General features: G+C 41.6%; 1 protein-coding gene across 2 annotated transcripts in view; it reads right to left on the bottom strand.

The window, feature by feature from the left end:
• RPS6KA2 (ribosomal protein S6 kinase A2) overlaps window positions 1-12,470 on the bottom strand; it is a 183,166-nt gene that overhangs the window by 9,718 nt on the left and 160,978 nt on the right. For both annotated transcript variants that reach the window (XR_010372137.1, XM_064446922.1), the window contains exons 15-18: window positions 9,278-9,367; window positions 7,634-7,792; window positions 6,298-6,459; window positions 1,912-1,988 (exon numbers count right to left, since the gene is read on the bottom strand). Coding sequence is in view for 1 of the 2 variants with exons in the window: in XM_064446922.1 (XP_064302992.1) it covers window positions 1,912-1,988; window positions 6,298-6,459; window positions 7,634-7,792; window positions 9,278-9,367 (488 nt within the window). In the remaining variant the exon portion in view is untranslated. The remainder of the gene's footprint in view (window positions 1-1,911; window positions 1,989-6,297; window positions 6,460-7,633; window positions 7,793-9,277; window positions 9,368-12,470) is intronic.

Genomic DNA, 12,470 nt, shown 5'->3' with positions numbered 1-12,470 from the left:
TCATCAAGTGACAAATGATAAGATTGTTCCAACTGACTAAAATCTACCAGGCCAAATTTTACTCTGCAATCTTGAACAGCTGTGTAGCTTTAGAAGAAGGGGATATCTGGGATTTTTATACTTTTCCTTCCATCTGTCTTTTCTGAAAACTTGCCAGTTTGGTTTTTAGCTTGTTAAACAGTTGGTTTGGCCACAGCTTCCTCTCCCACCTGGTTTCTAATAGCACATTCAATTCCTCATGCTATATTTTCTAATTTTCAAAAACATGTCAAATTTCACAGTAGTTCAGCCCGAAGAGATACACAGTATTATTGCAATCAGTGCTATCAAGAAGGATACACTAGGAGTTCAGGAGTGGCTAGAACTCCAAAGTCTGTCATGACCTGCATTTATACTCTAGTCCTGGCTGTCTGAGCCCTCTCTGATCGTAGTGATGATGTGAGGAGAATAAAATCCTGGCTGCAAATAATAGTTCCTCCTAACTCTCCTCTGGTGAGGAAGACCAAGATCATCCCTAAATGCAGTGGCGGTCCCTAAAAAGTCAGCACTTCTCAACTGTTTGCATTACTCTTATTTTCTCTTGTAAGTGCAGGATAAAGTGAGGTACAAGTTAATAGCACCTGTTGGCAAATCTAATATCCACTAACTTGTGCAATTTGTATTTCAGATTCAAATATATTTGGATTTTTTTTCACATTTAAAAAAGAAACATTCTGAGTATAATCAGCTAAACAAATGTGACTGTGGGTAATGTGTTGATTTTAGTTTACTGATTCTGGTTGTTTATCATTGCAAATCTATGGCATTAGCAAAATAGAAACAGGTTTTTGGAGATCCCAGCAGACTGGGAGACTGCCCCAGAAAATTACAATATATTTCAGCTAATGGTGAACACATGTGTACTCAGGAACAAAATAGATGGGATAGAAACTCATGGCACCTTTTCTATAATCCACGAGGCAAGAGACACAAATAACAGGGTCCAACTTTTTGTTTTTTGAATAAATCTAGGAATGAATCCAAGCTTCTTGCCACAGCTGAATGATCATGAAGCAGATTAAAGAGTTGTGAGAGGTCACTGAAAAATTTCAAGCTGCATTTAAGTACGATACATGTGCACATACCATACCCTGCAGCCAGCAAAAGAAAGGAAATTCAGGAGCCTGAAAACTCCTGATTGGGTTTGTGCACTCTGTTTCCCATTTACCCCAGTGCATCTTATTCCTATCCTTCTCTGCTTAGTTCAGTCTCTCTCTTCCTCTGGGTCTTCATGTGTTGATATTTAACTTTAGCCAACACATCAGTAGGGTCGTTTTTTTTTGCCTAGTTCCCCCAAAAGTTCCTGCAGCCTGTTGCTGTTTTTGCTGGTCTGTTCATTTACTTTCCATCCTTTTTGCAGCATATTTTTCAAATAGCATCTGAAAACTATGTTTGGGGTTTTTTCTTTAGCCTTCAAAGGTGCTCAGATACCTCGGTAACAACAACAGTAGAAGAAGAATGAAGCTGAAGAGAATACACATATTAATAGAAATGAATGACCATTCTCTTGTGGATAGGGTGAAGATGATATGGCTTTTCATACTTCTACACTCCTCTCCTAGTGTAAAACTTTCACACTGCTTAAGTGGTGAGCGAGCCTTTTAGGAGTCTAGGTCTCAGTGAACACATAGCGGCACAGGCTGTTAAAAACCTAAACAACTTGTAAAGCGTCAAAGATATTTATGGCTTCTGGAAAAACTTATTCTAATTCTAGGTCTCGGCATCTATTTTCTTGCCTCCTACAACTGAGCATATTTCTCAAAGGAGGCCAGACAGCTTGTTGTCTCTATCTGTGACTCCTTTCTGGCTTAATGAGTGCTGAAGGGCTGAGCCCACTGGAGACTGCTGCTCTAGGAAAACTTCTTCACTCACCCTGCCAACATGGTATACAGTAGGATCCCCAAGCTCCAGATGTCACAGGCTGCATCGTAACCTTGGCGTTTAAGGACCTATGTGAAGGAAAGAGAGATGAAAATAGGTTAATCTGCATTCCTGAATTTTTAGCTTCTGGTCTTCAAAAAGCTCCAATTAGTGGTTGTATCTACTGATATTTCCAGGGCTTAACCGCATATCTGGCTTGAACAGGTGGCTGCCTCAGGAGCAAAATGTTCACTAGTGGTGTGGAGCAAAGTGAAGCCCAGGCTGGAGTGAACCCAGCACATCTGTCACCTCCACAGTGACAGAGATGAGTGCAGTTTGTTGGAGGCTCCGGGAGCCTCTCTGACCATCTAACACATAGCAAAGCAGAACAACATTTCAGTGTTTTAAAATGTTTCTTAAAAAAAACTTCACTAATACTTTGAAACGTATGCTCCTAACATAAAGGTTACCAAGAACACTGTGGATGCAACAAGCATAGGGCTGAGTGGCAGTGATAAGCATGTCTGAGCTCAGTTTGGGTTTGATACAACAAATGGATGCACCCTAATACATATCTAATGTCAGACTAGTAAAGAAGCATGAAAACTGCAAAGAAAGATAACAAGCTTAACCTTATCTTACTTTTGTGTTAAGAAACGTGGCCACATTTAGGCTGGACTTAAGAGGTAATAGGCAAAACCATGATCCCTTTTCCCTATGGGGAAAACAAGACCCATGCCACTCAGCAGAGATCTGACCAGTAGGTTCGATGTTGGTACAAGATGGTGAGAGTTATAACAGTAAGGATAAAATCTGGATTTCATTTATGATAATGCACACCAGAAAAAATGCCTATTGGAGTAAGTGCAGGTCCAAGTGAAAGTGAATTCACCAACTGAGGCAGCATTGCTGAGATTAGGGGAAGAACTTTGTTTCTGTTTGGCGCAGAAAAGCTCAAGGACCACCTCCAGATCTCCCTCTTGCTCATAAAAGCAAACTACCCTTCTGTTATTCAGTTCTGACACACAAGGAGAGTTCTGTCCCCTTCTGGTGGGTTGGTATATAAATTAGTTTTTTGCAAAGCACATGAAAAAGGAACGTACAAATTCAGCAAGTCTTTCTCTGACCTGCAGCTTTATTACCCGGGATTGATTTCAGCTCTCTGAAGTCTATCCCAGAAAAGACCAAGCACTGCTAGGAAAAACAGTTTCAGAAAATATTGCTTTGACAGTTTTTACAAATGATGAGTGGTAAAGCAACCATTTGCAGGTACGCTGCTGGGTGAACATTTGCTACCTGGAAAAAAAAATGTGGAGAAAAAGCTGCATTTCCTCCTGTTGACAAAGCTAGTAAAGTCCTGCTTCTTTCTCTCTCTCATATATATGGTCATATATAGGCCCAACATATATACGGTCTCTGGCTGTTTTATTTGTTTCTGTGTCTTTAGTTCCTGCATTCATTCCGCCTCTGCTAATACTAGTTTTTATAGGAAGAACTTCTTGCTATTTGACAGACTCAGTTGCTTCTTGCTTCACCTGTGAGACCGAATACCTGACATTTATCCTTTGGTGTGACCACTCCCATTGCTTCTTGAACAGTTACATTTTTGTTGCCAGCGCTGTCTTCCTCCAATGACCAGCGACAATCTAGTCCAAGGCAAATGACACAAAGATGGGGCAGTGATGATGTTTGGTGGAGCAGGTCACACAAGCAAATCGTCACACAACCCCAAAATGTTGGGCAGGTGTCACCGTGTGCTGTCATTCAGTTTGCAAGAACGCTGCTAGATAACAGGGGCGTTCACTCTGTGCCAGTTTCTAGGGAAAGCTTTGCTGGGAATTACTTCTTATCGACAACAACTTTACCCCATGGATAACAACAGGATCTAGTGAGACTTATCAATTAGTGTTGCTGCTACTTGAAAAATGTCTCCCGCAGGCCGGTGCAACTGTGGTTAATGTGGGACTGACTGTTGGAAATTTTGGCCAAAAGAATTAGTGTTTGATCTAGGGGCGGATATTATGAAACCGGAACAGACATCTGTCTTAAAAATAAATCCATCAGGGAAAGAGCTTTGCACAAGATGTGCTGCATCCTACTGTAATGGATGCTGAAGAATTTACCACCCATGAAGGGGTCTGGGTCACCCTAAAAGAGAATTTGGTGGGATCTGAAAGATGCGCATGAGCTGGTTCTTAGATCCACACATGGCAGGTTGTTGTGGTGACAAACTTCCTCTGGGTTCATCCAGTTCTGATAATGGCTCACATGTTTGCCTAAACCCCTTTTATTGCTATAGATTTGGATTTATTGGATGAACGATGTTACAAATATAGGCTTTTCTCAGCTCTGACGCAAGCAGGGATGTGTATGGGTATGAAAGCTAATAAACAGTCTCATAATTTCAAATGCCAAAACAGTAGTTCTTCCCGGATTTTGGAGGAAAACTCTAGAATAAAATCTTTCCTTTATCCAGAGGACCTTACTGCATTAGCAGGGAACCAGCAGCTGCCTTCTCCCTCCTGATCCAGCCTCTCTTTGCTCCCTGCACACAGCATGACTCGCACTAGGTGGCAGCGTGCGTCTTTCTCTCGGATAGCCTTCATCCTTGCTCATGTTCTCATCGAAACCCCAAAGTAAATGTTTCCAGAATAAAGGAAGATTCAAGCGGGCAAACGTGTCATCCTTCCTCTGCCACTCTCCTGTTGTGTCATCAGCTCAGCTGACCTTCTGCCGCCTTGTTTAGTTTCATGGCGTATGGGAGATGTCGCAGTGGGGCTCAGGCAGGGAACGTGAAAGTCAAGTCTAGGCTGGAAGGCAGCATTATATCACAAGTAAAATGTAGAAGAACTTGAGGCTTTATGTAAGCTCTTTGCCAGTTCTGGAAATGTTTCAATTAATCGCCAGTGTTTCCTGCATTAGCAGGACCTGTCTCACTCATCACAAATGTCTGGGAGTGTGATTGCTGCTTTAATTTAAAACCCGAAGAGTCTGATCTGAAACTACATTGGGTTGGCAACATTTGTGATTAAACACTATATGAAATAGCCCATCATGAAAAATAGCTACACCTATTTTAAGTGCGTTGTATCTTGGAGAAAATCTCAGTGCAAACAATCTCTTGCAAACATGATTTTTTTTGGTTTAGAAATTGAACCGCTCTGGTGCTACAGAACTTCTTTTACTTATTTTGATAAATGCTGAACAGCGCATTGCTGTTTCTAAAATGGAAACCCAAACAAACAGCAATAAAATGACAAACCAGTCTGTCTTGGCAATGGAAGATTTTTTGCTGAAAAAAATCTGCTTTGAATTTATACTGCCCCAGCAATGGCCTCAATTTAACAAACTCTCCTTCTGATTCTGGAAGGCTGTGATTCCTGTATCTTTTTATATCACAAAAGGACGATGTACAGAAAGATCATCCCATTTTTCACTTGCCAGTTACATACCATGCAGATGAACATTGGATGGAGGAGAGTTATGGGGAAGAAAAGACTGAAAAATGATACCAACCAAGAGACTGTGATATTTGACAGTAGAGGACAGTAGTAGTTTTGTATTTTTCTTATAAGGACCATAACAAGCAGAGGCAGACATACATCTGAAGTTGTGTATTGCAAATACTAAAATTGCTGGTGAGCATCACTACAAGAAATGAGAAATTACCCAGGAAATTAACCTCTTGCTCCTTCATCGGAAGGAAGCATCTATGAATGTCTCAAGGGTCAAACACAGCAAACAGCCAGTGCCATTCAAACAGTTGTGGGACCCAAAACCACTCCCAGGGGGCTGCATGAACAGACCAGCACTCGCCAGCAATGTGGACCACCTCTCCCCCTGCTTGGGGCAGGCTGTTTGGTCTGCCTCCATCTCCCTGTCTGTAAAAACAGGAAAGCAGCCCTTTCCTACATCCCCCATAACTGGGTGGATTGGTACTAGGAAAGCCCAAGAGGAAAGATGTTTCTTTAGCTCAATGAAGTCAATTATAAAGCTCCCAGTGACTTCAGTGTGGTAAGAATGTCATGCATGGATTTTTCTTTTGAGTCTTATTCCTGATACCAAGGTTTTCCTTTTAAGCCTTATCCCATTCTGACACATTGCACTAGAGGGGAAGCAGTGTGAGCAGAAGCAGCTACAGAAAAAGAGGTATTTATCCTAGCAATGAGCCGAATCATTGTGTACGTCAGTCTGAGGCAGACGCCAGCTTTTGTCAGGAGAAAAACAACTGGCCTGACAAGACCAGGAATAGGAAAGTTACGGTAAGGGAGGCTGTGCAAGTGCCGGTAGCCGGGTTTCTGCCTTGCTCCTCTTGTAAAGGCAGCAAGGAAAAGGGAGAGAGGAAGGACTGCTTCCTAGGACAGGCTCATTACTCACAGCTTTGGAATGTGGTCCTACCTCGGGAGCAACAAAGTTGGCCGTGTAGCAGGGCGTCATGAGCAGCCCGTTCTCCGCTCTCAGTTGCTTGGCAAACCCAAAGTCACAGATCCTGATGGAGTCTGGGTTTCCTGACTCATCCATGTAGAGGATATTACTTGGCTTCAGATCTCGGTGCACCACCTTAACAAGAAAGCAGCGAGTAACAAGTGAGGAGAGGAGGTCAGGGAGCATCCAGGCTTGGCTGCCATTTCTGGTCTGCTGCCTGAGGGAGGTCAAGGGCTCATGCCTGAAATATTTAACTTTTGGAGAAAAGTTGCTTAAAAGCCTTGGTCAAATGAAGGAAAAAAACCCCCTTAAACTCTGTAAAAATCAGAAAGAATATGTTTGACAGCCTCTGCTGGTGTATTGAGATGGAGGCTGCTGCTCTAAGGGGGGACACCTTTCCTGAGGGCAGTCAGAGGGGTTTCTGTACAAACACCTCGGTGTCAGTGTCTCCTGAAACCTGATGGTCCTAAATATTCAGCTGAATGGTGAACAAGAAATCCCATCATAGGAGGAACGTGTGTAAGGGTCTTCTTGCGACCCATGTGAGTGGCTCACACCTGAAGGGGGGGATTATTGTTTTTCCTCATTTCAAAATGTATTCACAACAATCCTCTCTGTAGGCACACAACTACAAGTGGCTGCGTGTTTTACCAGACATGCCGCATTTCAGTGGTGGAAAAACAGCCTGTATTCGTTATAGAAGACCAAAAAACTATAATGAAAACATAAAACCCCAAGCACAAAACGCACTTGTTTTAACCATGAAGCAGAAAAAGCAGCAAATATTTGACTAGTCATCCAAACTGCTTGTCCTTAAAAGGGAGAGATTTTCAAAGTGGTGAATATAGAGAGCTTAGATTTTAAAAGGCAGCTCTTTAACAGCACGTCAGAAACCTTTCCCATCAGCTGCTCAAACTGCCACTTCATTTGGAAAGCTGAGCATTTGATTTTCTACCTATCTGCTGATTCAGCTACCCTATTTGAAATGCTGTTAAAAGATCAGGTACTCTAATAATGACTGTGATAAAAAGTAAACAAGTAACATCTCAACAAGGTACATGAACTTGAAAATCAGTGCAGTTTGGGAATGAAAATACCACTTCAACATACTGCAGTTCAGTTGGGAAATGGCTAAAAAGCCTATGACCCTATTTCACAAAAAAAATGTGGTTATAAATATGGAGAAAGATTGTTTCGGGGCAAAAAACGTATTTACATTTCAGAGAAGCAAAATCATGGCTATTTGCCTTTTTTCTAAAAGTCAGGTTTTAAGAAGTTTGATGTGGATAGCCTAAAAAGCAAGGCTTACGCCCTGAGAGTGCAAGTAGTCCACAGTCCTGGTGATGGTGCACAGCACAGCGCTGGCCTCCCGCTCTGAGAAACACTTCTGCCGAAGAATGCGGTCCAGGAGCTCGCCTCCCCGCATCAGCTCCATCACCAGGTACACGTATTTGCCATCATCATAGACCTGGAAGAGTAATAGAATAATATATGTTTTGGTCCCATTACTTTGGTAGAGGTTGGTCCTTTAATCACTGTGTTGGCTTGCTTGTGTGAGATGTTGCAAGAAGAAAATTTCAGCTAATGTGTGGAAATGTGCTTATTATGCTTAACAATAGAAAAGGCAACTTTATAAAACAACTTCATCATCACTTTTTTCTCGTGTCTGTAGCAACTTGCTGATTTGTCCACACAGAAACGTAGCTTTCCTGATCTGCTATCATGTCAGCAGAGCAGACCAAGCTGCTAAAAGCAGCACCACTTTACACAGCCTGAAATGTCTGCTGGCTCTCACCCAAGCCTCCTTCTTGGTAGTGTTCTCTCTCCCTCCACTTCTACAGGGTAACCTTTGCCATTTCAAATATCAGTATTTCCCTTTGACTCATGATCAGCTAAATGAACTGTATTATACTGCTGGCCAAGACCTGCTTCCCATGATATTATATAGTCTGTATTTGCAATTCTGGTGAATACATTGTTGACATCAGCCACAGGATGTATTTACCTTCAATGTCAACTGTGAGGGGTAAAAGACATTTTTTTGTCTAAATTGGAAGACAGCCATTTTCATGTCATAATCTTTTATCTGGACTGCAATAATAGGCGGTGTTATAGTCATCAGTGCTAAATGGTTTTGGAAAGGAATATAAAGCCTTTTTTGCACAGATCTTAAGATATTCTTTAACACTTAGGAATAGGTGAGACTTTCCTAAGGGTATGCGATTAGAAATTTTTTATATACTTCTCTAAGGCCTGAACCATAACGTACTGGCCACTGACACCAGCAGGATTCTGTCCTGTAAACGCTGAACCTGACACGGTGTGGACAATCCTAGGTAAGACTGCCAGGCAGCCTAAGTAAAACACCTCTGACTAAAGGTCATTACTGCATGAAAGTATAGCGAAGGCTGCTCTTCATATGAAATGCTGAAGAAAGATACCTTCATGTCTTCTCAGGCTGCTTGAGTAGAAGATAAATACTCCCTGGCATTACAACACTATTAAGGAAAACCCCAGCGACTTTGTGATCTCTCCTCTTCCCAGCAAAGCGAATGCTACAGGCTGCATGGCAATGGCTGCTGCTCATGAAAGAGCATCCCCTGCCCAGCAGCACCGCTCAGTGTGCTCAGCGACTTGCTGGGAAACACCCAAGGAAGGAGACCTCACTTCTGAAAAGTGCTGCAAAACCAAACACGTTTTGTTATTCTCCAGCACTGTGCCACTCTGGTTTTATTTACAGTTGGTTAGACAGTAACTGGAGAATGTATAGCCTGACCAGTCTTTCCAACTTCTGTTCAGTAATTTGTTATGTCATGGTTTTTCTACTTGATTTCAATGGGTGTGATTTTAGCTCTGACCTTCAATTGAAGAATTTTCCAGACATGGACTAGTAGGTTACCCTGACCATAAGGTGAAAAATCAGTTAATGCGGAAGTGCTCAAAGACTACTCACGTCTTTAAGAGTAATGATGTTTGGATGCTGTCCATATCGCAAGAGGATCTCAATTTCTTCAGAGGGGTCTCTCTTGCTCTTATCAATTATCTGGAATAAATGAAGCACAGGGTAGTAAGCTACTGGCTAGCAGCACGAAGCAAAACCCAAGCCATTTCTACAGTTTAAACAAATTAATATTTAAAATTCTTCTATTAATCGTTATTCTAGGCGAGGACAGCTCAAACCCTGTGCAAATGAGAGCCATGCTGTCTATATGCCAAAGCCAGATGGAGCAATAATTAGTTGAGATTCTGAAGGCGTAGGCCCTCTTTTTGATGCCTATAGTTTTGTTTGCCCATAAATGATGGCAATTACAAAAAGCATCATTTAGAAATCAAACAACCTGGAGAGTTTTAAAATAATAAGTTTTAAAATTACCTCTTTGACATTAAAAATTGATATGTTCATAATACTGGTATATGCTTGTATATCTGCTGATAAATTAATAGAAATTACTTATCAGGTGGGTTTGTAAGAAATGAAAATGTATAGGCATTTACTGTCAGGGGAGATCTGAGTTGAAGCTATTGGTAATCACTTGGCTCTCTGGGCCATGCAGTTGTAATGAACAAGCGAGTGGCCAGAAATTACATTTGGCCTTGTAACCAAACTCTGCCCATTCCTAAGCTAGAAAGAAATCTGCACTATCTATCACCTTTCTGCATTTGTCATGTTTTGCCTTATCAGAGAGTATAGCGAGACATGAGAACTTTTTAAGTTTATAGCAGCAGGTGTCAGAAAAACATGACACCTGTTACTTAGAGAGCATCTCTGCATGGAAAGCCTGCTATTAGGGTGGCACTGACTTCTCACCAATGCTCCTATTACCTATATTTGGGATGTTTGTCAAAGAGCTTTGATCATTTGCCCAGTTGAGAGCACTGATTAATGTTTCTCACTTTGCAGATTTAAATGATAAATATGAAACAAAAAAAGAGCTATAAAATAATCCAGGGGAGCTCTCTGTATTTTGGAATCTCAAAGGCAACTGCACAGGGAATAGCAAAAGACTTATTCTACAAGAAACTCATCAGGAGTACAGTATTTTGGCACAATTTCTTACTGCTGGAAAACAGCAGCAGTACTTCTGAATAACAGGTTTACCGAAGAGGAATGGGTGGCATTTTCAGAAAATCATAATTCCATTATTGGCTTGGATTTCAAGGCTTCCAACCTTAGATGTGGTTAGTTCTCTCTAAGAACTAGGCACAGAGCACAGATTTAAAACAATGGTGTTTGCAGGACAACAACTTTTTAAAAATCTCTTTTGTTAATGAGGATAAATGCCTGGCTGCTTTTGCATGCATTTTTAATGGCTTAATTATGGGAATACACATTTAAGTACATGCCTAGAATTTTATGCATCAGTTATAATAGTGCATACTCGAATATGTATCAGAAGTTTCGTAGTCATCATGACTGGCATGCATTTGCAGTGATAATGATGGTCAGTAGTTGTCCATGGTTGAGGTATGCATTTGAAGCCATATCAGTGATTTGATTCTGAATTAATGGCAGTGTGACAAGTGAAAGTGCAACAGGGAGCTGATGCAGATAGTTAGCCATTGTCCACATTTGAATAAATGAAGGAAAAACTTAAAAAACAGGTGAGTAGAAAAAATTCTACTAGCAATTTCTCCTTAGAATAATGTTCTCCCAGTTTAGTTGAGACATTCTCAAAAAGCCAGTGAAACCCTGATTGAGTGACTCCTCATAAATACAACCACAGTGACTGAATGTGTCCCACGCCACCAATAATTCTAACACATAAAAAGATCCTCAGGGCCACTTCCTTGGCTAAACTAATATAGCGCTTGTCAGGTTAATGGAGTTACACTCTTGTGCACCTGTTACGATCTGCCCGCCTTGTACAAACCAGCAGAATTTACTGCAGGGAGTATCACTACCACTGTGTGAAGTACTATCACTATGGTACTGTAGCAAGCAATATATTCCAGATTCCTTTTCTGTTATATTTTCCTGTGAAAGGAAATATCCAGAGCTGTGGAAAAATTTAAGCAACTATTAATAATGCAGGACTATGAATGTATATATATGGCCTAAAAGAAGTCCAAACCAAAAATAGTCTCAGCTATTGACACAAAACTCAAAATAACATAACCTGAAGCAGTCTGCTACTGATTTAGTAGCAACAGCAGTAGACGATATGTAATGCTTCTAATTCACAATATGCTATATAAATGCAAATCGCAAGACGGTCCTGCTAAATATGCATGCTTTTTGCTTTAATGTGTGCACAATCTGTGATACAGTGATTAAATGGACAAGTTGGCCAAACCACATAACAAATCATTGTCAGAGCTCTGAAGGGACCTGCCAAATTCCTCTCAGTCCCTGGGTGGCCCAGTTGGACAGACCTGAACAATATTTTTCTTCCACAGCGAGAGATTGTCACCCTGACAGCACCTCTCTTCAGCGTGCCTGTGACTTACATTTGGCCCACAACTGATAAAGCAGCAAAAGAAGTGACTGCTGCAACTTTAGTAGAAATCTCTCTTCGGTTCAGACTGGCTGCAGTACACACAGTTTCTTTATTCACATGCTGCAATGACCACAGCAGCTCCTTAAATATGCTCCATAGCTCCACTGTGATACTCAAATCTCCTGGTCTTCCTCTTCAGAAAGTGTTTTGGTATGTTGTTAAACTCACACCAGACTTTCCAAAGAGGGAAGCTGCCATGTCAGGGTGGTTTGGCCAGCGGTTGCTGCCTCCTTTTGCACCCAGAGGTGTCTGCATTACAACATGAGGTGCTGCATCCCCAGAACATCTGCAGCTCTTGCCCCAACATAGTGCCAAAATGAGCTGTGGTAAAATGTAAGCCCAATGCTCCTTATCGAACACAGGGGCTGAAGGAGATGTGTCGTGGGCTTCTGGTGATATTCATAAGTAGTTCTTAGATTCTCAAAAAGTATCAGATTAAATGAATTAAACGATGTAAGTGAAAAGGCAGTGGTTTCACTAGACAGGTGTAAAACAAGCTCTTTTTGTGCAGCTGTACTTGCTGGTTTTCACCTTGGGAGTTGCTTATGTAACGTGGAGGGAAAGCATGCTCCAGGCACCTTCTGCAGATGCAGCATGAGCGAGGCAGGGCAGAGGCAGCCCCGGCATGGGCCCTTCTGTACGCTCTGA

Source organism: Phalacrocorax carbo, chromosome 3, assembly GCF_963921805.1.
Source record: "Phalacrocorax carbo chromosome 3, bPhaCar2.1, whole genome shotgun sequence".
Lineage (NCBI taxonomy): Eukaryota > Metazoa > Chordata > Aves > Suliformes > Phalacrocoracidae > Phalacrocorax > Phalacrocorax carbo.
The sequence above is the reverse complement of the archived record's forward strand: the minus strand, read 5'-3'. Positions and strand labels throughout refer to the sequence as shown.